Raw genomic sequence first — 25,052 nt, forward strand, 5'->3', positions numbered from 1 at the left:
CCCCAGGAACTGCTAGGGCTCTGTATTTCAAACTGCACAATACAGTTACAGTTTGAACACAGCAGGCAAACAGTTAATCAAGCTGCAAAGCATTTGTTTTATCCAGACGTCATCTTTGAAATTAAAGACAGAAATGAAGTAGAGGTTGCTCCTCAGCTCCTCCAAAAGTCTCCAGCCATATAAGACCCCACTTGCTGTGGTCTGTACCCATTCTCAGGCAGCATCGAGTCACTCGCAGGAGTATTTCAAGTGCAACTGGGGGTGGGACGCAGGACAAGGGCTCTCTCAAGGTCAGAAGATCAAGCCAAAGCTCGACAGTTGCAAACCAGTGCAAGGAGTGAATCTACTTCTTTCTCTTGCTTTAAAGTCTAGGGATGATAAAAATTTAAACAAAGATGATGTTCTCCTTAAGCTCAATTAATGCTTTCAGATTTTTGGGTGAGAGATGCCAGCTTTACCAATCAATCAGACAAGCTTGTCGACAGAAGAATGAAACATGAAGCAGAAGAAAATCTCAGAGATCTGGCAAATTCTTAAATATTTATTTCATGTCCTTTCTTTGTTACAGATTGTACGGAAAATATTCCCCAAAATGTTTTTACCCATCTGTTGGAAACACACACATTTTCACTTAAATACTGCATTTAATAAGATGTAGCCCTGTAATAGCCTTGCTAATTTTCACAACCACCAGAATCCAATCACAAAATGCAAAGAAATCATAACACCAAGGACAGAATTGGAATCCTCAAGGCTCATGTGCTACGTGGTGTTACACAGAGGCTTCAGCGTACAGCAGTAGCTCATTACTTCTTATTTCAACAATCTGAACTTCAGGCTATTTTAGAAGAAGTTGGCAGCATTTCCACTTCCCAACAAAGACTCTGGAGTACACTTTTCTGAAGTCAGCAAAGTGTTCCTGATTTTTCCAAAGGTGATAGTAACTCATTACAAACCAAGTCCAAGCACCACTTGTCAAACTGATTACTCAGCCTGGTGTAGCCAGAAAGACACCAGATTTCAACTTGAGGAGTCAGATACTATTCTCCCATCATAATCACAGCTGGGCAAATCAACCATTTAATCCTTCTCTGCTTTTTGGTGATATTCATACAGACTGCTGATTCTTTAGGGAGGAAGCTGCACCTGAGCATATGCCCTTACAACCTGAAGTACAAGTAGTCATTCCTGTAATACATATAAAAGCAAAAAATCTGGATTTTTTTGTTTGGTTTTGGTTTATTTGGGGTTTTTTGGGCATTTCCTCACAGACTCCGATCTGCTGCTCAGCTCATTGTGGCAGACCTGTCCAAGTATGTAGCCACGAAACAGGACTTTAAATTAATAGTTTATACAGAACATTAATCTGTCCTATCTCATCAGGAATCAGGACAAGGAAGACTTTTGTATACTCCATTGTTGGTTAACGTAATTGGTATTAGTGCCTAATGGTACATTTCTTGCTTTAAAACCCAGGTAGACTTATTTGGTATGAAGGAGCAAGGAATCAAATTTATTTTTTACCCTGTCACCTTAAACTTTATTAATGCAACAACTGTCGGAAGAGAGACTGGAAGGTCTGAAGTTTGAAGATGAAGTCTGGAAAGCAAACACTACTTTCTGCTACTATTAAGAAAGCAAAAGATTCCAGTGTAACCAACCACAACTGAACTCAGCAACCACTTGAATAGGAAGCAAGGAGGGAAAAAAAAGAAAAAAAAGGAATTCCCTTAGTTTCTATGTTGTACTTGCTTCAGTTTATAAAGCCAGACATTAGAGTGGAATATTCCTACAAAATAGAGCCTGAAGAAACAGAGCTGTTGGAAGGAGCTTTCAGAAACAAAGAGCCTGGAGCAGAAATTTTTAGAAAACTAAAAAGAGCCTTCAAATGACACTTTTAGAGGCTGAGCTGCTTGCAGCTAATGACAGGAGAGGGAAGGCAGAGGAGAATACAATGTTTTGAACCTGATGGAAAACAGAAAGGGCACAGTGAAAAGGAAGACTGAAATTCAGAGAGAGGGAATTGGCACATGGTGACAGATGTCGAGAGAGATCTGATACAAACAGTTCATGTGAAGTAGTACAAAGGAACAGTCAGATGCATAAAACCCACACAACTTCACTGCTGCAATCAGGCTGAACTGCATACTTGAGATGTGACAACAGTGAAAAATACAATTTCACCTTTTATTCCAAAAGTTGTATTTTCCCTAAGCCTAACCAGCAAAGCAGATAAGGTCAGATCAATCACTAATGCAATTCCAGGTCATTTGGCAGACTTGTACCTGCCAATATTAAATGAAAACTAGATTCAAACTTAGGATGTGTTCCTGAGAGGCTAGTTTCCTGCTCTCTCAAGGATAATCAATAACAAAGGATTTTGCAGGGTAATTTTGTCCTCTGACTAACACAACCCTTAGAAATACACCTTAAGGAAGTTACTAAAGCATCATGCAAAGGCAGCAGTGATACAACGCAGTTCAGGACACCATTGGCTCTGTAAGATCCGAGAAAGAAAAATATAGTGTGATTGACAGCTGCTACAAAAGAAAAGCTACAGAGTGAATCTTACCTGGGGAGAAGTGAGTCAACAAATATGCAGCCCTATGCTTTTATTAAGGCCCTTCTTGCTATTCCTAGAAAAGCACTAATTTACTGAAAGAAAAAAAAAACAAAACAAACAAAAAACCTACTGGCAGAAGACTGGCACAGCCTCTTTGGCTTACAGTTGCCATCAGATGGGACATAGCTGGAGGAGAGAAAAGAGGATGTATATTTAATGCCCCAAATTCTTATAGTTTCTAATACTGACAGTAGAGCAATCTCAAGCTGCATAGACATCACAGCACCTAAACACAACTTTGAAAGCTTCATGCACTTAGTCTTCTCTCTACTTCTTCCTCTGTTCTAACACTGCTTAGTAAGGTTTCATGGGAGGAAAATCTAAGGGCGGAAAAGGGTACAGGAGACCTGGCAGTTCCCAAATAAATGACATCAAGATAATAAGCTTAAATTATGCCAATGGAAAGAAAGGATAGCAAGTGTAAAAAGGGACCAACCTGACCAACAAAGAGTTCTTCAACAATCTCAGAAGAAAAAAGCACATAAGTAATGGAAACAAGGACAGATTATTTAAGAATTATTAAGTAGGAGCAACAAGAGAACACAAGGACCATTATCAGAACCAAAAGAGGAAAACAAAATAAGTGGCAGTTGACCTGAATAAGAAGAGATTGCTCTGTAAGTGCACCTGCATTAAAAGAAAAAAAAGGGACCTTACGCAAGATGGAAAAAAAACAACTGACAGCTGATGACATTAGAAATTAACTGTTCGATAGCTGTTTTCACTTCAGTATTCCCTAGTAATGGCAACTACAAGCAACTGTATTCACATCATCGACAAAGAAAGATCTCTGCCTAGCAAAAGAAAAGAATGCGTTAGAACATAAGTTTCCTGAAGTTCAATGTTCACAGGTTCTCTGGGCCCCAAAGACTTCTCTATAAGATATGTTAAAAATTGGTACGTTAATCTTATATTAATATGATATGTTAAAAAAGTAGCCTCAAAAACAGTAGTAGTAGTTATATTTGAGAATTGGCAAGCTGAAATGCCTATTTTTAAACAGAAAGACAGGGAAGAAGAGAAGCAGTAAAAGCTTCTTGACCAGAGCGAAGACCATTAATTTTTAATTTTAAAAAATATTTTGGAACATGTACTCAAACTATACTCATTTATGCTTTCCACAGTAACTAACACAAGTTGGCCAAGAACAAGTTATGTTAAAATCCTTTCTTTCACCGTAGTGTAATAAAAAAGCAGTAGATGAAGTATCTTTATCCTGACATCTGACCATCACAGGACATTCTTATAAGCAAGACAAACACAGCTCAGATGAAACTATTACTGTATGAATGCAGACCTAGCTAGAGCTATAAGAAAGGAACAAAATAAAATCACAGTCTACTGTCAAAACACAAAGCTGTAAGGATGTTCTGCAGAAGTATGTGCTAGGATCAGTTCCATCGATATTCTAACAACCTAGATGAAATCAATAGATAATATGGAGTTTGAGTGTCTCCCAGATCTACTGGAGGACAATATTCAAGTTAAAAAATGATCTTGACAAGTTCAAAAGTTGTCTAGAAAAATAAAACATTTAATACTGATTAAGTAAAGGAATAATTAAAAACTGAAGTCTGAATCAGTCACTGCAGCAAACATGACCTCAGATTTTTGACACCTTGAATGCCATAACATAGCTAAGGGCTATAAAGTATTCCACACTGTTTAATTGCCTCACAATATTTACCTTAGACTTTTTTTCCCTGACACAATAGGGACAGAACCATTGAGAGGGTGTTGGATTTGAAAAAAAGAAAAAAAAATCCCCCTTTTCTGCCCAAAAAGAATTCTTGACTTACTTCAGATCTATGAATCTTCTCCATGTTTCATTAAACTCTTCAATTCAGAGATTCGGCAATCTTTAACAATTTAGAGGGGAAAACCACCGCCATCTCCTGGAGCAAGTGAAGCTAGCAGTTCCCTGAATGCCTGTGCTCTGCTCTCCATCTTGCAGTTTTCTAAGCACTGAAAAGTAACCTCAGCGACTTAGCAAGTCACCATCAGATGTCGCATTTAGAAATACAAGCAAAAGGCTACAGTAGCGTACCACTTGCAAGATGTATCTTGACAGCCTAAGTTCAGTAGCAACATGCATTAGGTGCACCCATCCACCGCACCAAATTCACATGCTTGAACAGCTTCCCTTCAACCAGCCCTCCTGACCACGTACAAATCCTGAACAGAAGTCTCCATAAAAGCAGCAGTGGGACCAGAAACCAAATATACAGCTTATTCTCATTAAAAGCATAGCAGACTCGAAGTGGAGTTCTACGTGACTCCTGGCCTACAGTTTTCAAATCTTTGTGCTATTGTCTTGCTTTTACTACTGTCAAGGATCCATATTACAATCACCTGTTCTCATCCAACAGCCTTCAAAAAGCAGCTTCTGAGAACGTACCAAATGCTCTATCAGTATAACCTAGTCAGGCATACACCTCTGCTCTATACTGAACAACTCATAACAGTGCATAAGAAGTTACGCTGCATCTACAAAGGTGTATAAAATTACTTCAGTAACTACTCCCCCCGCCCCAGCCCAGCTTCTCTTAGTTACAGCAGTATCCCTGATAGGTTATCAGAAGTGCTTTACAACAAGGGGAAGAAAAGTTATCAAGTAACTTGGGACACACCTAGTAATAACAGTTCATATCCTAGGTAAGCTGCAAGCAGTGTTAAAGGCTTTTCTATTTCCCCAGTAACACTGGCTCTTCTCCTAGCGCTCAGTTCCAGGGCTAATTGGAAGCTACCTCAGGGATCTAGTGCTCCATTCATGTCAGTTGCTACCCAGCCCAAGGATGTAGCTCAGTTACTTTTTTCTTTTAACTGGATTATATCTGAACTAGGACATTACACAGCTGCAAATGTTTTAAAATTAGTTTTCTAATATTGACTACATAGAAGATAACACTCATACCTTTTCCTATTAATCCATCTTGGAAGTTTGAAGTCTTTCTGAACACTATAGCTGTTTAATCATTCCTCTGAAAAAGAGCACAACTACCAAAACAAAAACATTAATGTCAGAAGGCTTCCATAGTCAGAGAAGCATCAGTAAAGCACAAGGGCTGAATCAGGATGAAAGCAAACTGACAGAATATCAGTATCAGCAGGATGAAAGATATAGCGGTCAAGCCTAGAGACACAGGCAAGTTTTTATACGCCACTACTCGGATACTACAGTTAAATCTTACAGTATACTTGACAAGTGCTGTTATTTCCTTCTTCTGGTCATATGAAGAGTATGAATAGTTTATTATGCCTAACGCTGTTTCTTATCTCATCTAAGAATTTCAGGTGATTTCATGCCTTTGTCTTCTTCATACTGGAAGGGTATTCTGCTTAGCTTCCTGAGGCTTCTTAAGGGCTTTACCTGGTTAGGAACAACTGACCCAAAAGATAAGTTTCCTCAGATTATTTTAAAAGTACTCTCCAAAGAAGACAAAAAGTGTCTTTCCCTACACTTTTAGTTTAATCCTACAGTATTTGGCTTCCTTCTATTCTGCAATTACAGTTCAGGTTCACAGGAATATATCAGCTGTCAATGCTAAAACTCAGCTTTTGGGTAAACTCAAATAAAAGAATTCTGGAATTTTTTGGCCATCATACCTCAGGTTCGCTTTGCACATTACATGTTCTGATGTGCTGTATCCTTAGAGAAGAATGATGTAGGCACCTTAATAAAAAAAAATTCCTTAAAAATTTAGTATCTTCAATTCAACATTCAGTTTATTTTCTAAAATAAAAACCATGCACATTTGTAATATACATCATTTGATTCTTACCAAAGACATGTTTATAAATACTTTTTTTTCCTTTTTATAAAGATCTTTATCTACAGTCCAAATCCTGAATGCCAATCTGCCCAATTGTTTTTTAGGCAAACAGATTCCACTGAAGACAATGTAGATCTGTATTGTTTCAGGTACTAGAAAGCAAATGTACCTGCAGAACTAGATAATTATCTCTTCAGGCACTTGCCATTTGGCTAAACCAAGTTTAAGAGTTTCATCACTTATACAAAAGCAACAAAATTCCAGTCTTTATAGGCTTCTTCAGCTGATTTCCACATGAAAGTAGTGCGGAAACAGAAATTTACATGTCAGTCATCTCACTAAGAGAAAATGCCGTATTTCTTCTCCAATTCTTCAACAGAAGCATCTTTCAATCCCATGTGGTTCACATGATTGAACAATACCTGTGTAACTGTAAAAGAAAATCCCATCATAAACTATTTTTATGATTCACACTCTTAAGGTAAATCAGTACAGCTCCTTCCTCAGTGAGAGTAAGGGTTGGATTACATAGCCTAAATACAAGTAAATTTTTAGAACTACTGAGAGGATGAAAAAAGTAGCAAAGGGAAGCTCTCACTTTGTTTTGATGCCTAAGAGCTGCCTAACAACATTTCCTTAAACAGGTATATAATCCTGACAGCATAAACAGACAGCTTTTATTTTGTTTACTATCCTGGCACTATGCCATTAAATGCAGAAGATAAAAGTTAATGCCAGATGGCAGACAAAGCTTACATCAGGTTGAAAGGCGTGAATGCGATTTTTAAGTGGTATTTACCTGCACTTCAGTAAGTCAAACAAGCAATTTTAAGGAGATTCACATATCAAAATTTTGAAAGTATAATGGTTATTAGTGAAACTCAGCTGTAGATAGTAAATTTGACATTATTTGGTCACAGAAAAATGTTTTGCTTTAAGTGTCTCACTGTTACATAGTCTGTCTGGTGTGCTAAATAAAGAAAGTGTCTGAGACAAAAAACACTTTTATAAACCATGAACTCAAGCCAATGTCAATCTGAATTGCAAACTAATCTAAGTGATGCCTCAAGAACAGGACAGAGACGAACAGGCTGAGTGGTTTAGAGACGTTTGCATTCTTTTTGCCAACAGTAAAGTCAGGATCACAAAGAAATGGTCGTAAATTGTGGAAAATGTGTGATTTGGATACCTTGCATGTCAGATATAAGATTTCATACAAATTCATAAATTTGTAACACTACCAGCTATAAACTGAAATGCTAGTGAAGCTTACTTTATCAGACTAAAATGCAGTGGTATTACTGATAAAACCAAAAGGATTTAGCTGTAGTTTTCACATCTTAACAACTAATAAGGAATCAAAAGACTAAGAAAAGTTACATGACATTCATATTAACTTCTAAAACAATCAAAAAGCTAGACAACTAACTAACCTTAACTGATTATTACGCGGAATAAACAACAAGAATAGCACTAAATTTTATGTATTTTTTGCTAGAGTCTACAGTAGGACAAATAAAGTGAATTACTTACTTTTTTTCTCTGGGCCTGACATAAACATTACTGCCATATCAAATCTTTTTAATTCAGATAGCCTCTGGAGGATTTCAAGGATGAGCAATGGCTCCTCTTTCCTGAAGAAGATTATTAGAAATATAAAAATAACTAGTGTTGATTAGAAAGATTCAGCAGCTGCAAGCAATATTAAAGACTTCAGGACCAAGAAATTAAAGGACCAATGGAAACCTCCCTTCTCTGTTTCTCTCATATTCCCTGCCTTTCTCATCTTTCCTGTTCATTCTTCCACCTACAAAGCACGAAGTCAATATCCAGAAATCTTTATACAAGTATCCTTCTGATACAGAGCAAGAGTGAATAAATATAACAACCTAGACTGATGCAAACTGACTGCTGTTCACGTACAGAATAGCTATTGTATGATTTAATGCTTACACCTTCGAATCATAGAATCATTGAGGTTGGAAAAGACCTCTATGATCATCGAGTCCAACTGTCAACCCAACACCACCATGCCCACTAAACCATGTCCCTAAGCGCCTCATCTACACGTCTTTTAAAAACCTCCAGGGATGGGGACTCAACCACTTCCCTGGGCAGCCTGTTCCAATGTTTCACCACTCTTTCAGTAAAGAAATTTTTCCTTACATCCAATCTAAACCTCCCCTGCCGCAACTTGAGGCCATTTCCTCTCGTCCTATCACTTGTTACTTTGGAGAAAAGACCGACACCCACCTCGCTACAACCTCCTGTCAGGTAGTTGTAGAGAGCGATGAGGTCTCCCCTCAGCCTCCTTTTCTCCAGGCTAAACAGTCCCAGTTCCCTCAGCCGCTCCTCATAAGACTTGTTCTCCAGACCCCTCACCAGCCTCGTTGCCCTTCTCTGGACACGCTCCAGCACCTCAACGTCCTTCTTGTGGTGAGGGGCCCAAAACTGAACACAGGATTCGAGGTGCGGCCTCACCAGGGCCGAGTACAGGGGCACGATCACTTCCCTACTCCTGCTGGCCACACTATTTCTGATACAGGCCAGGATGCCATTGGCCTTCTTGGCCGCCTGGGCACACTGCCGGCTCATGTTCAGTCGGCTTGCCAAAACCTCACCATTTTTATATGTATCAGGGTATGTGAGGGGAAGCAGCACCTGTGGTCATAGGAAACTCAGCAAAAAGCACCACATTACAGTTGCCATCATTTTTATCCATGCAGAAAATTCCTACATTGTGTTCATTTTACATTCTTCTGGTCAACAGTAAAACAGGCGCTGTCTTTGTTACAAATACTAACGACAAATAGTGTTTTTCTTTCGTAACTTGTCCTGTCTCCCTCCAGAAGAAATGTCTCTTACCTTACTGCTATCAATTTCAACTTCCTAGCCTTTATATGCTATACCACCAAATGTAGGACTGTATCTCTTAAGATGTCATGTTTCACCCACCTGATGGATATTTACTTTTAAAGAAACCAAGGGAAAGGATAACATTCATTTACTCCATAAAACACCACCCTAAAGACATTCTGAGTGTGTGCTCTCAGGCAGAGTAATTCAGAGAAGTGGCACACCGCCTCTGACATGTAATTAAAAGTCAGAACGCATCACATAAGCATTGCACAAAAATGAAACCCTCTGTATTTCTCAGCTTTAGAAAGTTAATATAGAAAGCTAGTATTGTGCAATTATATGTGATAACAGAATATACACAGTAATAGGAACAAAAATTATTTCATACAGTCTAATATTCAGTTTCCAATGCTGTTTAGCAGAGCTGAATTCAACAACATACAGTAAAGGCTATTTATTTCTTTACCTCATTTCTATCTGATTTTTCAAGATATGTTTAATTTCTTAAGAAGGAACAATTGAATCAAATTATTGCATCATGCTCATGTAATGCTGCATACTGGAAATAATTTTGTAAGCCTAAGGGTGGGGCTAGGGAGAAAAAAAAACCCAAAACCAAAATACGTAATAGCGATAAGCGATGTAAAACAAAGGAGGAGTTAAACTTACTCAATGTAGAAATCATGTAGAATTTTCAGTATCTGGTTAAACAAGTCTGGATCTAAGGATTTCTGGAACAGTTTTGGATAAAGCGAAGGCTCTATTTGCTTTGGAAAAATTAAAAGAAAGTGTTATTTTTAGGCAAAAAAATACAGTTGAGTCATAAGAATTAGAAATGAGTTTTTAGGATGTCTTGGACTGCTGAAGTGCATGAAAGCAAAAAAAAAGAAAAACAAATCACTTGCACTATTTGACGTTGAACATGAATTTGGGGTTTTTGTGTTTGTTTCTTTGTGATGATTGCTAACTTTTTAAAAAGGATTCTAAGCAATTTTTTTGCGAAATATAAATAAGCAGAAGTACACATTAAGTAGACTGATGTGTTTCAAGCATTTCTTCAGTTTAAAGAGATAAGAATGCTGCTATGTCTAATTACTCTAGAAGCATTCATTTGAAAAATTAGAATTTAACATGGTTACTAATGTATTTAAGTGTTCACAGAATCAGGGCCTATGTTTGAAAGAAGAGACAGATTATGCAGAGACTGCACTCAGAGTGAAGTAAGTGAAAAGTCAGGCACAAGAGGAGAAACACTCAAATGTGGATCAAACTACTTAGTATTATGTGAAGGCAATTAAAGAAAGGGACTACTGTACACGGTTAAGACACTCTAAACATAGCTACCCTTTCCACCTAAGTTTGTGCTGTTTCTTCAATGTCAGTTGAAGAAACTGTCCAAGCACTGTCAATCAATACTATGTTTCATACCTTCAGGTACAAGTACATATTTTCTGGGCAGTCTTTCAACTTCCTGAAGTCAGACTCAAGCTGGAAAGCATTTGCAGGAATGGCGGGGACTGGAGAAGCAGATCTAAATGACCTTTTGATTTCTTTTTCTCTCTGTTTGTTCACAGGGAAAGGTGGATGCAACATTGATGAAACTCCTTTCACACTAGCAGGAAGCCTGCAAAAAGATTTTGAAACACATAATCAAGGAAACATTTAAGGAAATCCTACACTGAGACCTAACTGGCGACCTTTTAATTCCTTAAAAATCTAAAATACTATCAAAATTCTGAAAAATAATGTATTTTAGTTCAAGCGGATATCTAAAAAATGGAATTATGGAAGCTTTATACTTGATTCACCTTTTCTAAAAAAAAAAAAAACACAACCAAAAAACAACCCAAACAAAAACCCCACATCTGCAAATACTTATAAATATAGTCAGCTTTTCTCTACTTTGTTTCCGGAAATAACTGAATTTTATGGTACAGATTTCTACCGTACACAGCTGCAAAAAAATATTACATTTCCGCAATTTCACGATGCAAAACAATAACCATGTCAAATGAACAAACCAACACTGATTACAGTGGAGCTATTTTTTGTCCTATAATTTGTCAGTTAAGTCCGTTTATTTTTCAGAAGTTATAAAATGGCTAAAAAATATACTTTTTTCTTCAACACTTCACAGTAAATCCATCTGACTGAGCTGGAAAAGGTAGGTGCGGGATGGTGTTTCTTGTAGAAATTCTTCAGTCAGAATTCCATAGAAAGTATTTACTATTAACACAATGAGATGATGCCAATGCATACAGAGCTTTCCTAAGCAAACAAGCAGAATTCCAACACTTAGCAGGGATAAAGTTAGGATAGTGGCTTCTATACTTCAGAGTAGTTTCAGCCAGCCAGACTTGAGTTTGCCTAGCTAACACAGTGGAACTTGGGAACTTTGAGCAAGCCTGAAGTTATCAGCTGCCTGCTCAGCAGAGGAAAGAGTGCTGACACTCTCATCTGCTCCTTTTCTCTTGCACAACTGGTGTGCAAAGAATGTTCAAACTCCGCTCAGAATCTACTCTAAAACATTACAAATAAAAATCACAGCTAGGGAAGATGGAGTGCACAAGGAAGAGAGTATGGCATACAGGAAAATATTATGAATTTCTTTCTATTCGAAATGTAAGAACAAGACTAGTTTTCCATCTGACACTAAATAGATCATACTTGTCTCAACCAGTACATGATCAAAGAGGCAGGCATGTAAGAACTGCAGTTTCTTTCAATATTTTCTTTTTAATTCAAATTTTCCAAAATACGTTCGATACCTCAGCACATGTAGAAATCTGAAAATGAAGATTACATTTCAACTACATTTACCCTTTAAAAAGAGGATCAGAATTTTTATACTTACTGTAATGGTGACGTATCACTGATTTCTTCTATTTTCAAGTGCTTTGCTTTTGGAATGTCCATTGTAGTCAACTGATCATCCTGATCTAGATTCTCTGTTGTTTCAACACTCATTGAATTCCTCCAGTTATTGACTAAAGAAGTAGTGCTGGGCAAATCACTATTTGGTGTGTCATCATCAATTTCTTCAATGGCTATTCTTCGCAAAGGCTTCTGAACAGAACACATACTTCATGTCATGCATGTAGCCTCAACATCAGTGTATATACAGGCCCCAGATAAACAGCTGTGTTTAATTTTAAATAATCTCATGATAACCAGTTTCATCTGTGGTGGTGCACATGGAAGATACTTTCAATAAAGATAAATATAAATTATATATTTAATGGAGGTAAACAAACATTTTTAAAATCATCAAAAGCAGAACACTACAGTACTCCATACAAAGTGTGAGCATGCTTTGTATTTACACAACTCACTGCTGAATGTATAAAGATTAAATGTACTAAAAGGGGAAGCCTAATACATAAAGAAAGCTGATATTTCTCTCTGTATTATCGTATTTTGTCATATGTAACTCATTAACCTGACTAGAACCACTGACAATTCACAGTCCAAAAATATTGCTTCTTGAAAACCAATACCCAGCTATTCTACAGTTTGTATGGATGAAGATGCAGGCTCAAGGCTCTTGGGTGACAAGGGCTCAAGCCCTGGGTGACACCAGCATGACATGGGTAGGCAACGAGTCTTGTTACCACTACAGCTGCTATAGAAAACGTAAACAGTAGATGAAAAGAAGGGAAGTTTACCCAGAGCTTTCTCAAGTCTGCAATCAAACATGGAGACTCAACTGCCTCCCCTTTACTCTCAACCACAACATTAGCTATGGACCCAGGAGAGGGTTGTGGGATTGCCTCCCCATTTCATATTATAGATATATGCATAGACCATGTTTCCTGTGTGTGGTACTGTACGTTGAATGCTTACACCATAGCTACTGTTACACATACATGGAAATGCCAAAGTTATGTTCTTGAAAAATATCAAAAGAGTAGGTCTGTAAATTTTGGGCTTTCCACAGGCAAGATGTATCTATCAGGAGTTAGTCTGCATAAATAAGCAAGAAGTGGATTTTAACTTTAAGCTCTACTTTTTCTATCATTATAGAAAGCATCTCAAAAAAAAAAAAACAAACCACAAAACAAAACTTACTGTTGATTTCAGGTGTAATGGATTATCAATCAGTTTCACTATATTTTTTATTTCTGTTTCTTTTATCAATACTGCAGGATATTCTTGATGAGTCCACTGTTCTTTCTCCGCCAATTCCTAAAAAAAATAGTAAGTTGTCAAAAGATCAAAGGTTTGAGGAATAATTATAAGGTATGTTAAAAATTATGTAATAAAGAATGAAAACATTCTATTACTATAGGCCTACAAGAAAAAAAACCAAAAACACAAGTATACATACATTCCTTATTTTAGTGAGTTCATTTATTGCTTGTTTATTTCCAGGTTCTAGCTTCAGAACAGCTTCAAAATCTGAGTGAAAAACAACATACAAAAACTGTAGACATTTCAAATTACAAAGTACTCCTGGCAAATTTTTAAACCTTCTGTTTTCTTTTCACAGCTCTAAAATAATTAAAAGGCAGGTAAGTCATCCTAATGCTTATATCATGACCTAGTTCTAAACACATTTTTCAAACTATTTCTTACTACTTATCATAAGCAACAATAGTTGTGATTTCACACAAAACTGTCTTCCTATCATGTGGATACCAACACAAAAGGTTTTATACATATTCAATGAAACACAACAAAACCCCACCATTCCTAACTTTTGCACCGATAACTTCAATTAGTTAGCAATTTATTTAATTGCTCTTAGAAGATTAAAAAAAAAATCAGGATGTCCTTATACTCATCTCTTACCTATCACACTTAGACTAATTCAAAATAGTACCTTGCATAGCTTCTTTTAGCTTTCCAAGAGCAACTCTAGCAGCTCCTCTTCTGGCAAAGGCTTTAGAATAGGAGGCATCTAAGAGCAGAGCTTGTGTACAGTCATTTTCTGCCTCTTCATATCTCAGCAAAAGAGTAGTACAAAATTAATAATCAGTTTCAAAAGAGGCAGTTTCAACTGAAAAGACAGAGCTACCCAAAACAATTAAAATATGAAGACAGACTTTAACTACCTATATACACATAAATACAGACCATTGAGCTAAAACATAAAATAAAAGTAAACATATGATTTCTCAGCACCTTGAAATTTCAGTCAAATCTTTTGGTATCTCATGACACACTGCTGACTCTTTTTATCAGAGAAATGCACTTTCTCTGTGAAAATAAATGCTTAAAGCCTGCCAGAGCAGTATCCAGTTTAAACGTTAAATAGCCTTAAAATGAAAGTCAGCATCATAGCTTTGTACTTCTGAAAAACAGCAATACCATTACAAACAAACAAGAAAGGAGAAGAAAGCTTGAGAATAAATTTCTCTACATCTGAATTTCTATGACTTGTCCTTAACTGTTTCAGAATGAGAAGTCAGTATATCCTTGCATTAAAGTCATTTGCTTCATTATAACATCAAATTTCCTCATCCCGGTTCTGTTTAGTTACATTAGATCATGATTCCACTATATGCCTATTAAAGTATTTTCATTCGTTCCTCTTCTCCTCCTTCAATCTATCATTAAATTTATGGAAACAGTAATTTTTTTTGCAGCTCTTACCAGTTCTAGAGGTTTATAAGAATACTAATGAGCTTCTGTTGCATTTTATGTTTGGGTCCTCTTTGAAATATAAAGACCCATGATATACTGATTTATCATACAGAATTGATTTTCTTGCTTGGTCATTCAATTAAAGTATCACTTCCTCTGATTCTTCGAGAACATTATTTGCATTATGATGTCCTCTATGGCTTCAGTACTAAATTACAAATGTTGTGTCAGAAATACTACCTGTGCAACCTATTTTATGATCTCATAATTTGAGATCAATGTACTGTCTCTACAGATACCTAGCCACGTCATGTTAGAACAGATGACCAACATAATGCTCAGCTCCCTGCTTCTCATGCTACCAGTTTAAAAGGTCTACTACCATACCATCAGGGAGTCAAAAAACCCCCCAAAAAACCCAATCAGACTTCAAAAATGGTCATATGGAATTTCTCTCATTTGCTAGAATGCATGCATATCCTACTGTTACTGGTTTATTGGAATAAAGCTTAATTAAAAATAAACTAACTACGCATACATGTCTCCATTAGTGGAGTTAAAGAAAAATATTTTAAAAGATGACAATTTCCAGAAAAAGCTGCTATCCATTCCCTTTGAAGTCAGAAGTTATAATCCACTTCTTTTTACAGTGCAACATTTAGTAGCTGACTGAGTTTTATAGTCAAAAAAAGACACAAAGCTTTGGGCAGGTCCTTTGAGAAAAGTGAATACCTAGAATTTTACACACATGAAAGAATGAAAATCAAACTTCAGACACTGTAATTTCATACTGATGCTATTTTATTCTCTCAGAACTTTTCTTATGAAATGCATTGTAAGATCACACATATTGAGTTGTTTTCTCTCCCTTACTGCTTTCAATATGATTTATTCTATATTGAATTCTAGAAAGGACTAGAAGGAGTGACATTAACTGAACTTGAGTGAACATCCATTAGATCATTCTTCCGTCTAGTTCACAACAAAGAAAGAAACAGTATCGCACATGCAATCTTACTTACTTTTCAATCTTTAGATAGGCCATGGCTCTGTTAGCTGGCAGAAGCGCATTGGTGCCATCTGCTGCTATACCACGGGTGTAACATTCTATTGCAGCTTCATACTTTCCTTCTTTGAAATAACCATTACCCTGTAATATTTAGGTTAGAAAAAAATAGCGTTGAGAAATATCTAGTGCAATGAGTTTTTCTTATCCTTTTTAGTAGACAGGGTCACCATATCAAGAAGATGGATCACAAAGAACACCCATATCAGGGCATATATTTATGGCATATTTCTTCATAGCTAAGCTTGGAGGCAGACCACAGAAGTTATCTTAATTTTTTCTAGTGCTTCAAGGGTAAAAAATTTTTTGCTACGTACTTTTAAGTCTTATTTAAACTATGCATAACTTAGGATTTTTCTTTACTCCTGATGTACAGTATAAGCCACCCTGTACCTCCTGAATTTAAATACAAACTGAACAAAGCTGAACCTTCACAATTCCCCTTTCAAGACGACTTTCTGCGCTGCACAAATCTATCTTTATCCTGCTACATCCATGAAACCGTTATCCTCAAATATTACTTGGGCCCAAATGTTGCTGTTATTTTCTAACTAATGCTCCATACAAGAAAATTACATTATTTTTTTGTTTGTTTCCAAGAGACTAAAATTATCTTTTGCTTCTCAGTACTAATAAAAAGCCATGTGTTATCTTCTCTGCTATTACTATACACCCTGGCAAAAAAAGCGAAGGCCACGGTTCAGACTTGACAGGATCCATGTTGCCAGGAACAGGCCCACAGTGAGTCACCTCTGCTACCAATGAAGTACTGTACTAGACTGAAATTTCTTTTCCTGTGGCCTCTTCAAACTTTTGTTCCTTTTACCTACTTAATGTATGCTTTCATTCGTCTCCTACTAATTACGTCTTACAACCAGTATAGGAAAGCTGAATATTGATAAAAAGTCAGAAGTAAAATAGCTAGGTAAGAGAACAGAAAGAAAAATATGTTTTAGTTGATAGTGTTATTTCTTAATTACAACAGTGGGGAGAGGGAGAATCAATAAGCCAACTGTGAGTCAAGACCATGTATCCAGAAATACATTTTTATTGTCATTGTTGCCTGCACTCCCTGAAGTCCTTTTTGTAACTACTTTCCACCACGTAATCAGAGGTTTGAAAACACAAGAAATAGTCCACAACTCCACTTGGACAAGCAGGGGTCAGGATGCATAGAATACTGGAGAAACAGGATCTTTGTAAAATACAGTTTGAGTTTTACTTATCTTACTACATATTTGAAATTTATCATGTACAATTTGGGCTGTAAAAGCTACCTTGTATAATTATTCCTCCAGAAGAGTCCAAACAGAACTCACTGTCCCCCTCCCCTTCCTATAGAGCCCAAAATGGAAAACAAGGTTCTATCAAGGACACTGTATTTATGAAGTTCAAGACAGCATCAGGTTTAATTTACACATCTGCATAGCTAATAGCACAACACAACACTTTTCTTTACTAGTTCTCTTCTGTTCCACCAGAACCTGTGACTTACCAGATCTTTTTCTGTAATAGCCTTCTGCTTGAGCTGCTGGTCTTCAATGCGCTGCTTCGCTTCACCTGTTAATTCTCGTCTGACCACATCTTCAAACTCTTTCTGTTCTGAACTCTCTCTTGATGACAGAGCCTGCAAAGATGTAATTTTTTTCCTCAAGAAGTATTTCCCCATTAACACATTTTCAGAACATAGATCATGATAAATTCTAAATTTAAGATGCAAAAATCTGCCAAGCATTTTAACAGAAGTGCCTGTGTTGTAAGTTGAATGTAAATTGAAGAGATCATTCTAAACTGTTCTTGGAAATGTATATCTACGAGGGACTGCGAGTGAAAATATTACTTGGTAAATAAAAAGTATGTAATTTCTGAAGCACAATGTAAAATGACCCATGGAACCTGTCTACATATATTCCAATTCACAAATCATTTATTTCTTCAGTTACTGGAGACTTTGGGTCTTCATTCTGAAAATAAATTTTTCAAGCACTTTCAAAACTACAGTTGAAGAGGTATATGCATATTCACACAGTAATGACAGGTGAGCTTATATTTACTAAGGTCACCATAATCAACATTCTCTCCCTATCATGAAAGGGATCAGACTTGCAGTAGAGTATTATGCTCTGCTAGGCTTAAACCTACTTTCTGGTTTAGCAGACCACAACAATCAGTGGGACTATAAGCAGTCTAGCAGTTCAGCTTTACGTCCAAGAGAACACACAGGTTCTCTCATATGTAGTGCTACCTTGTACCAAAATACTAAGCATGACTGAAAAAACCATTAACGCAGGAGGTAGAAAAAACATCTGAGGGCAGATTTAAAAAACAAACAAACAAAAAACACCCCTCCCCCCCGTTGTTGGTGCACACACCCAGTCTTAGTCTGCCAGTCCACCATGACACTGATGTTTGCATACATGCTAGCTCAGCCAGAAGAAACTCAATTACAAATTTTGACCTCAGTGAACTTCAAATGCCAGAAAAAGCACATGAGATTTTGTTGAATTCAGTTCTTGTTATAAATATAAGTTGATACAGCTATAAACTGAACAGGGTGCATTAATTTATGTTAGGGCCTATTAATCTTATTACCTGATCAATTTTCTTCAGTTCAGTTTTTGCTTCAAAGTTGTTTGCATCCAGCTCTAAAACTTTTTCATAATCTATCAGAACATCAGAAAACAATGTTTCAGGTAGGATCTACAGGGTAGTAACCAGAGTATAAAACAAGAGCATTCTTTTGAGATAACCCTTTTCTGTAGTTACCTAAAAAGCCTGAGATATTACAAAGAACACATTATTCTAAGACATTTAAAGCTGAATTATTCTAGAACTACTAGTATCTACAGTAATCATTTAGACTTGCTGCTTGAATTTCACCTTGCCAGAAGAATATGCGATGTGGCATTTCATTTCTTTGTTTACAGGAAAAGAAAATTAAATTCCTACACCAAATAAGCAAATCACACAAACTTTAATCAAGCAGACAGATGAACATTTTATATGTATTTTAAGGAGAGAATTTTAAAAAGACCCACCTTCTTTAGCACCCTGAAGATTTTTCAAAGCAAAGCGAGCGGCGCCTCTTCTGGCATAAGCCTTTGTGTAATTTTTGTCTAAAGCAAGTGCTAAATTGCAGTCAGATTCTGCCACAGAGAACCTTTCAAAAATATGAATGAGTTAGTTTGGACACATCTAGGTAACAAAACCCAAAACTTCAGCAAGTTAGCTTACTCTGAAGCTTTACAGGTTCTCTCTAAAGTGGAAATCTTACGTGCTTCAGAAGGGGCACAGAACAAGTATTTAAACATCTCTCAATTCAGAACACATTAAAACAGGAAAGGAAAACAAAGGTCAACAATCTCTACTGCAACAGAAAGAATAACCAACTCTCCTATACCCTTTCTTCCCCAAAAACAAATTAAAGCCCTAGAAATAGAGCTCACTGAATCTGAAAGGCAAATTAGATAGTGAACTTTCTCTCTCTTTTTCCTTTTTTTGAAGTCTTACACTAACACAGAAGATGGTGAACTTCCAGCATGAAAGCAGAGAGAAAAAAAGATGAGAGAGACTACCAGATTCCTTATCCTGGCAATTCCTATTTTACTTTGGAACTGCAAAGCAGTTTGCAACAGCGGTCTTACACAGATTGTATTTCAGCATGATAAATAACATAATCAAGACTTAAAACCAAACAAAAAGAATCTGAAGGTAGCATTTCAAAGAAGAAAATATTAAGGATTTAACAATACAAGTCTTACTTTTTCATTCTATAAAAAGCCGATGCTCTGTTTGTGGGCAATACTGGATTGTATGGATCAGAATGCATCCCTCTAGTGTAGCATTTTATAGCTTCATCAAAGTTCCCTTGTTTGAAATAGTTATTACCCTGTGAATAGAAGAAAGTCTTATTAGCAAGGTACTGTACATTGATAGACACATTACTAATTTTTGAATTAGTGAAAAAATTCAAAGCTTGTATTTTAGAATGCTCAAACATTTTTGTTTAACATCTATCAAAGTACTGCTTTACTGAGAAACATTTAACCAAAATATTCTAAGTATCCCATATTAAATATTTCTCATGATTTACGCAATAAGAGCGTTTTATTATATACTGATTTTCAATATCTATAGGTCATTTCCAGAAACATATAACAAGCACATACATAGCTGCTTAAATTGCTATAGAGAGTTACTGAAGCTTTTTCTGAGTTTTTAGTAACTACATTTGGCATCTTTGCTTTCCAAGGTAAATATTCTCCTTCCTGCCTCCTTTGGCACACAACTTTTATCTCGTGTGCCCTCAATTGCTTCCCTGCAGCCAAGATGATAATGGTCAAAGACACGTCAATTTCTCAGTGTAGACTGCAGATTATACATCAGGGAATTTCCACAGCAGCAGGGAAAGAAGGCAGATGTCACCCATACAGACAATAAAAAAAAACCCTAAGAAACTCTACTGAAGAAAAGTACAAACTGAGAGATGGTGTTAGGTGATTTGTTTGTAAACAAAGAAGTTTCTCAGAACCACAGAAGGTGCTATACAACTTAGCCTATCCATCTCATACGGCACCGAAGCATGAGACAGGTCTTGCCGTATTCTACTTGCAAAATAAGGTAAAACTGAACTGGTACCAACTTGCCATTACCAAGGCAGGGAAGACATATCGGTTCGCCCATCATTCCCAGAGGTAGCAGCCTTGCAAAGGGACTAATCTTAAATTCTTGGGGATTTAGTTTGGGGCATTCAGACCTTGTGTTCAGGTAAACACCAGTTTGATCCGTATGACAATTCTATACAGCAATCCAACTTCTCAAAGCAAAAAGCCACCAATACATTAATCATCGTAAGTGTACATTAAGCAGAGTCTGACAGGCTTTGCTGCAATCAGTGATGAGAAGAAACAGAAATGCATTAAGAATTTTGTATGTTGGAATAACAGGCAGGAAAACAGATGTAAGTTCCAAACAGGCACTTCTTCCACCAGTCTCCGTGGACAATCTTTTCAAAGAAACTACAAATGCTCCTATGCCTAAATTGCTACTTTGCAAATAACAAACATTTATGCTATAACCTTCTCCTTCTCTGCAAGAGCCTTTTCTGCATCTATACGAATTCCATCTTCTTCAGAGTCTGATTCTGGAGATACAGAATCATGAGTACTATCTTCTTTATCAAGTTCTTCAAGTATTTTATCCTGAAATCAGATAAAAATAAACTATTATCTTCATTATAATTTAACAATACAAAATAAATCAAGTTAAGACCTTAGAAGAATTAGTAGTGTGTTTTTAAAAATCTCTACTGCTTAAGTCCTCTTTACAAAGGAGTATTCCATACTTCAGAAGTGAGAGATCTATCCTCTAATACTGCCAGCTGTATTTAGTCTTATATTCTACAAGAATTGTGGCCTTTTATTAGACCTATCGTTAAACCACTTTTTCTTCCTTAAAGTCATATTTCAATCTGCTGGATGAGAGCACAGCCAATAGAAAACACAAGCATTTCTCAATAATCCAAATTTTAAACACAACCTTTCTGGGAGAAAGCTACTTTCTGTGTTCATACAGTACCCAGCACAGTAAGATACTGACTTGTAAACTGAACTCTCAGCACTATGACAAAATCTTATTTAAAAGCAGAATCAACTGGGGACAAGACTAAGTTAACAAGCAAGTATTCTGACTCACCACATCAAGCTTCCCCCATGCTTCATAATCGTAAGACTTGATCTTGTTTTTCTTGTTTTCCTCAGTGGTTATCTTTGAAGGGACTTTATTTTTGCTTTTCTTCTTTTTCTTAAAAGCCTTGTTTCGAATTGGTGGCAAATTCTAAATTGAAATAAGTAACTTATTATAAAATGGATGCATGAAAGTCACTTGTATTGAAGAATCTATAGATACTATATCTAGATATAGGTACTATCTACTGGCTAGTTTTATTTTAGAAATTCCTCAAGGAAGCTGTTCTTAGGAACTCTACAAAACCACTAAGGACAGCAAGTATAAATCTTCCAATACATAATAATAGCAGATATTACATGTATGATACAAAGTTAAGTTTCAAAAGACAACTCTCTGCAGAGCATCACTGAAGAATAACATCAATCCATTAAAAGTGAGCAATAAATAAGACATACCGGCACTGCAGACAGAAATATTCTCCTCGATCTACCTGGAACCAAGTAAAACTTTACTGGCCCCATCACCTCCAGAGGCTACTGCCCCGTAAGTCTGCTGGTGAAACAGTTTACAGAGGAATCTTTGGTCTACTTCAGATGAGGAACAAGTCAGCTGGGTTAGCTCATACCTTCTATTCAGATCTTTTAAGTCAACACACGCAATTTTGCTGAAGCAAAAAGCAATTATTATAAACACTATTACATTATGAATAGCTGAGTTAATATTGACACCGGACTTGTGATTTTTACCTCTTCTGGGACACCACTCTGTTTCCTTAGTTCAGAATCCACTTCTTTGATATCTTTTTCCCAGCTCTCCAACTCTCTCATAAAATCCTGCAGCTCTTCAGCATTTTGCTTCATTTGCAGCTGTAGTTCTAGCGCTTTATTTGGTGTGCTCATTGTTATCTGCCAAATTTCAAGGAAAAAACTTTCTAAAGAGAACTTGAAAATATGTACTGAAGGAAGCTAGCTACTTCAAAATGAGTTCGCCTCACATGCAAGACAGGCTTCCCAATAGCATAGTAGGAACACTAAATAGTAGGAGACTAAGAAGAAACACAATTTAAATGTCTTTTAAAAAATGAAGGGAAGCCATGTTATTCAGATAAAACAAAGTGTATCAGAACAAACAATAAGTCATGCTATCCTAACTAAGTGTAAGGTAAAGGGCCTAACAAATCAATGAAAATCCTGAAAGTGATAACAAGGTGGTCTTAGTTTAAAGCAATTTCTGCAGTGTTTCCCAGACAACATAATGAAGAAAACTTTTAATACGTTAACATTTAAGTTTTAACTAAAAAAAAACAATGAAGATATACACACTGCTTTGTATCTGAATAGAAACAAGACATCTGGCAAACCAACCCCCAAAAGCACTGTTGGCCTCTACAAGTAAGGACACTTAAATATGCACGCATTTTTAGCACAGGAACAAGTAAGTGCACGAGGTGTTTTATTATGAACTCTAGTGAATTACGAGTCCAGCGTATTCTTTGAATGTGCTCTTTGTACACATCTGTAGCCCTTCAAGTCCCTAAAATACTGCTTAATAACTATTAATGCTTAATAGCCTTCATGAATTTTGTTGTCTTAATTTTTGTGTCTTAAGTGAAAGACATTTTATTATCACAGAAATATCAAATCATGAGTAAAAAGTAACCTTAAAAAAATGTCTTGGTTACAATTCAGAAAAAAAAAAAAAAACAAACCACAACAAACCCACGTTTGTACAGTCCATAGCACAAAAAGCTGAAAGGATGAAGCAAACATATTTTGAAAACAATCATGATTAAGTAATTAATGATGAAACTAACTGCAAACTTAGACAAAGAAAGCTATGAATGGTTGATAACAATAACCTCTTGACTGAAAGAGCTTCAGGATCCATTACAATCCTCACATATAAATAGGGTATATATAGAGATAGTATACACAAAATTTTTAAGGGGGAAAAAGGACTAGGTTTTTTTTTATTTATTTACTTATTTTTAACATCCGATAAGACTAACATAATAGCATAGAAATATAAAAATTTATGGGCCAAAGCTAATGATTTCTGCAATACAATGTGCTGTCCATAACTATGGACAAGAGTCTCATAAAAGATGGAAAAACACACTGCATGATTACTAGTAAACTATTCTACCAAAGCAGAAATGTTTTTCCATCCTCATGAGTACGCAGCTGAGGAGATGCCCTGCTGCAGCAGTTGTGCTTCTCCCTGGTTTATACATAAGTGGTAACACGCTTAACCCTTAGCAACATATTTTCCCTAAAATCTTCTAAATATTTGGTCTATTTGAAACAAAGTGGAAAAAAATTTTAGGTGAAGCCAAAAATGCATATTTTTCATCATATTTCCAATTCAGGTGTTTGTGACATTTTTTTCCACCTACAACTGTTACCCCATAGGGAATTGTCTCTGCAACATTCAGCCAGTTGAAACCTGGGCATGGACACACCAAATATTCCATACAGCCTAGCGCACCCTGGCCAATGGTAGCTAGAACAAGATGCTTCAAAAGATGCAAGAAACTACACTGTGATCTCTTGAACTTTTCTTTTTTGTTATCACAGACTAAAATAATACTCTTATGCATGTGAAAATCTGGTACTAAATCTAGCTGTTTGTTTTCTGGCATTCTAAAGTGCCTTGCACAAGCGTATAACGTAAGCCTGCTCCTGTTACTCACTAGCCTAACGCTGCTCGCTGCATTCAGCCTAGCAACGACCTTAATCCACGCGTTGACAGCAGACCCTTTTGCAGTACAGCTCTTACACCCTTCAAAAACGCAGTTAAATAAAACGCAACGTTTTATTTAAGTCTCAACGCTAGGGCCTTTCTTCACCTCACCCAACACCCGAGGGCTGCCCTGCCCCAGCGACTCCACGGGGCGGGGGGGGAGCTGCCGCATTACCCCAGAGGCCTGGCCGACAGCCAGCACAGCGGGCTAGCACCCAGCGGCACCGCAGGCCCGCCCCGGGAGCGAGCCCCACGCCGGCCCTTTGGCCGCGCCGCAGGTCGCCCGGGCTCACTCCGAAGAGGCCCCCGAGGCAAAGCCAGCCCGTTTAAATTTCGACACCCGCCTCCCCGCCGCCTCGGAGTTACAAACGAGGCCCTTCAGGGTGGGCTCCCCCTCGCCTCGCCTCCCCGTCCCGCGCGGCCGAGACACCTGTGGGTCACGGGGAAGCGGCACCGAGCCGGCTGCTCCGCAGGCCGGGCCGGGCCGGGCCCGACGCCGTCCGTCCCGTCGCGCCGCGGCCTCACCTGCGCCGTGTCCCGCCTCTTTCTGCCGCCGCCGGACGCCCTCCCCGCGCGGCCGAGCCTCCTCCCAGAATGCAGAGCGGCCCCGCGGCCCCACAGCGGGACGGTCCCCGCGCCCCAGCGGCCCCGCGGCGGCAGGGGGAGAGGGAGCGGCAGGGGCAGACAGCGCATGCGCCCGCGCTCCGCCGCGCTT

General features: G+C 37.5%; 1 protein-coding gene across 2 annotated transcripts; it reads right to left on the reverse strand.

Moving 5' to 3' along the window:
* Window positions 1-521: 521 nt before the first annotated feature.
* RPAP3 (RNA polymerase II associated protein 3) lies at window positions 522-25,018 on the reverse strand. 2 transcript variants are annotated; one of them, XM_076331866.1, is made up of 17 exons: window positions 24,863-25,018; window positions 22,342-22,500; window positions 21,602-21,742; window positions 20,986-21,108; window positions 19,669-19,796; window positions 18,946-19,067; window positions 18,500-18,570; window positions 17,403-17,534; window positions 15,864-15,991; window positions 14,078-14,199; window positions 13,583-13,653; window positions 13,324-13,440; window positions 12,110-12,321; window positions 10,684-10,879; window positions 9,925-10,022; window positions 7,930-8,030; window positions 522-6,826 (listed from the first exon to the last, which is right to left on the reverse strand). In XM_076331866.1, the coding sequence occupies exons 2-17, from the start codon at window positions 22,492-22,494 to the stop codon at window positions 6,735-6,737; spliced, it is 2,007 nt and encodes a 668-aa protein (XP_076187981.1). In that variant the 5' UTR covers window positions 22,495-22,500; window positions 24,863-25,018; the 3' UTR covers window positions 522-6,734. The 2 variants fall into 2 exon arrangements, with proteins under 2 accessions (XP_076187981.1, XP_076187989.1); XM_076331874.1 differs by lacking the exon at window positions 24,863-25,018 and adding an exon at window positions 24,768-24,828.
* Between the last annotated feature and the right edge of the window lie 34 nt (window positions 25,019-25,052).

This window comes from Aptenodytes patagonicus, chromosome 1 (assembly GCF_965638725.1).
Source record: "Aptenodytes patagonicus chromosome 1, bAptPat1.pri.cur, whole genome shotgun sequence".
NCBI classification, from domain to species: Eukaryota; Metazoa; Chordata; class Aves; order Sphenisciformes; family Spheniscidae; genus Aptenodytes; species Aptenodytes patagonicus.

Excerpts from the sequence above, each read along its gene's own strand:
- RPAP3 (XM_076331866.1), bottom strand. The coding sequence starts at position 22,494 with ATGAGCACACCAAATAAAGCGCTAGAACTACAGCTGCAAATGAAGCAA. Across the intron at positions 13,654-14,077 it reads GCTAAAAGAAGCTATGCAAG|ATTTTGAAGCTGTTCTGAAG; the intron begins GTACTATTTTGA and ends TTTTTCACTCAG. Across the intron at positions 10,880-12,109 it reads AGTGATACGTCACCATTACA|GCTTCCTGCTAGTGTGAAAG; the intron begins GTAAGTATAAAA and ends ATCTTTTTGCAG.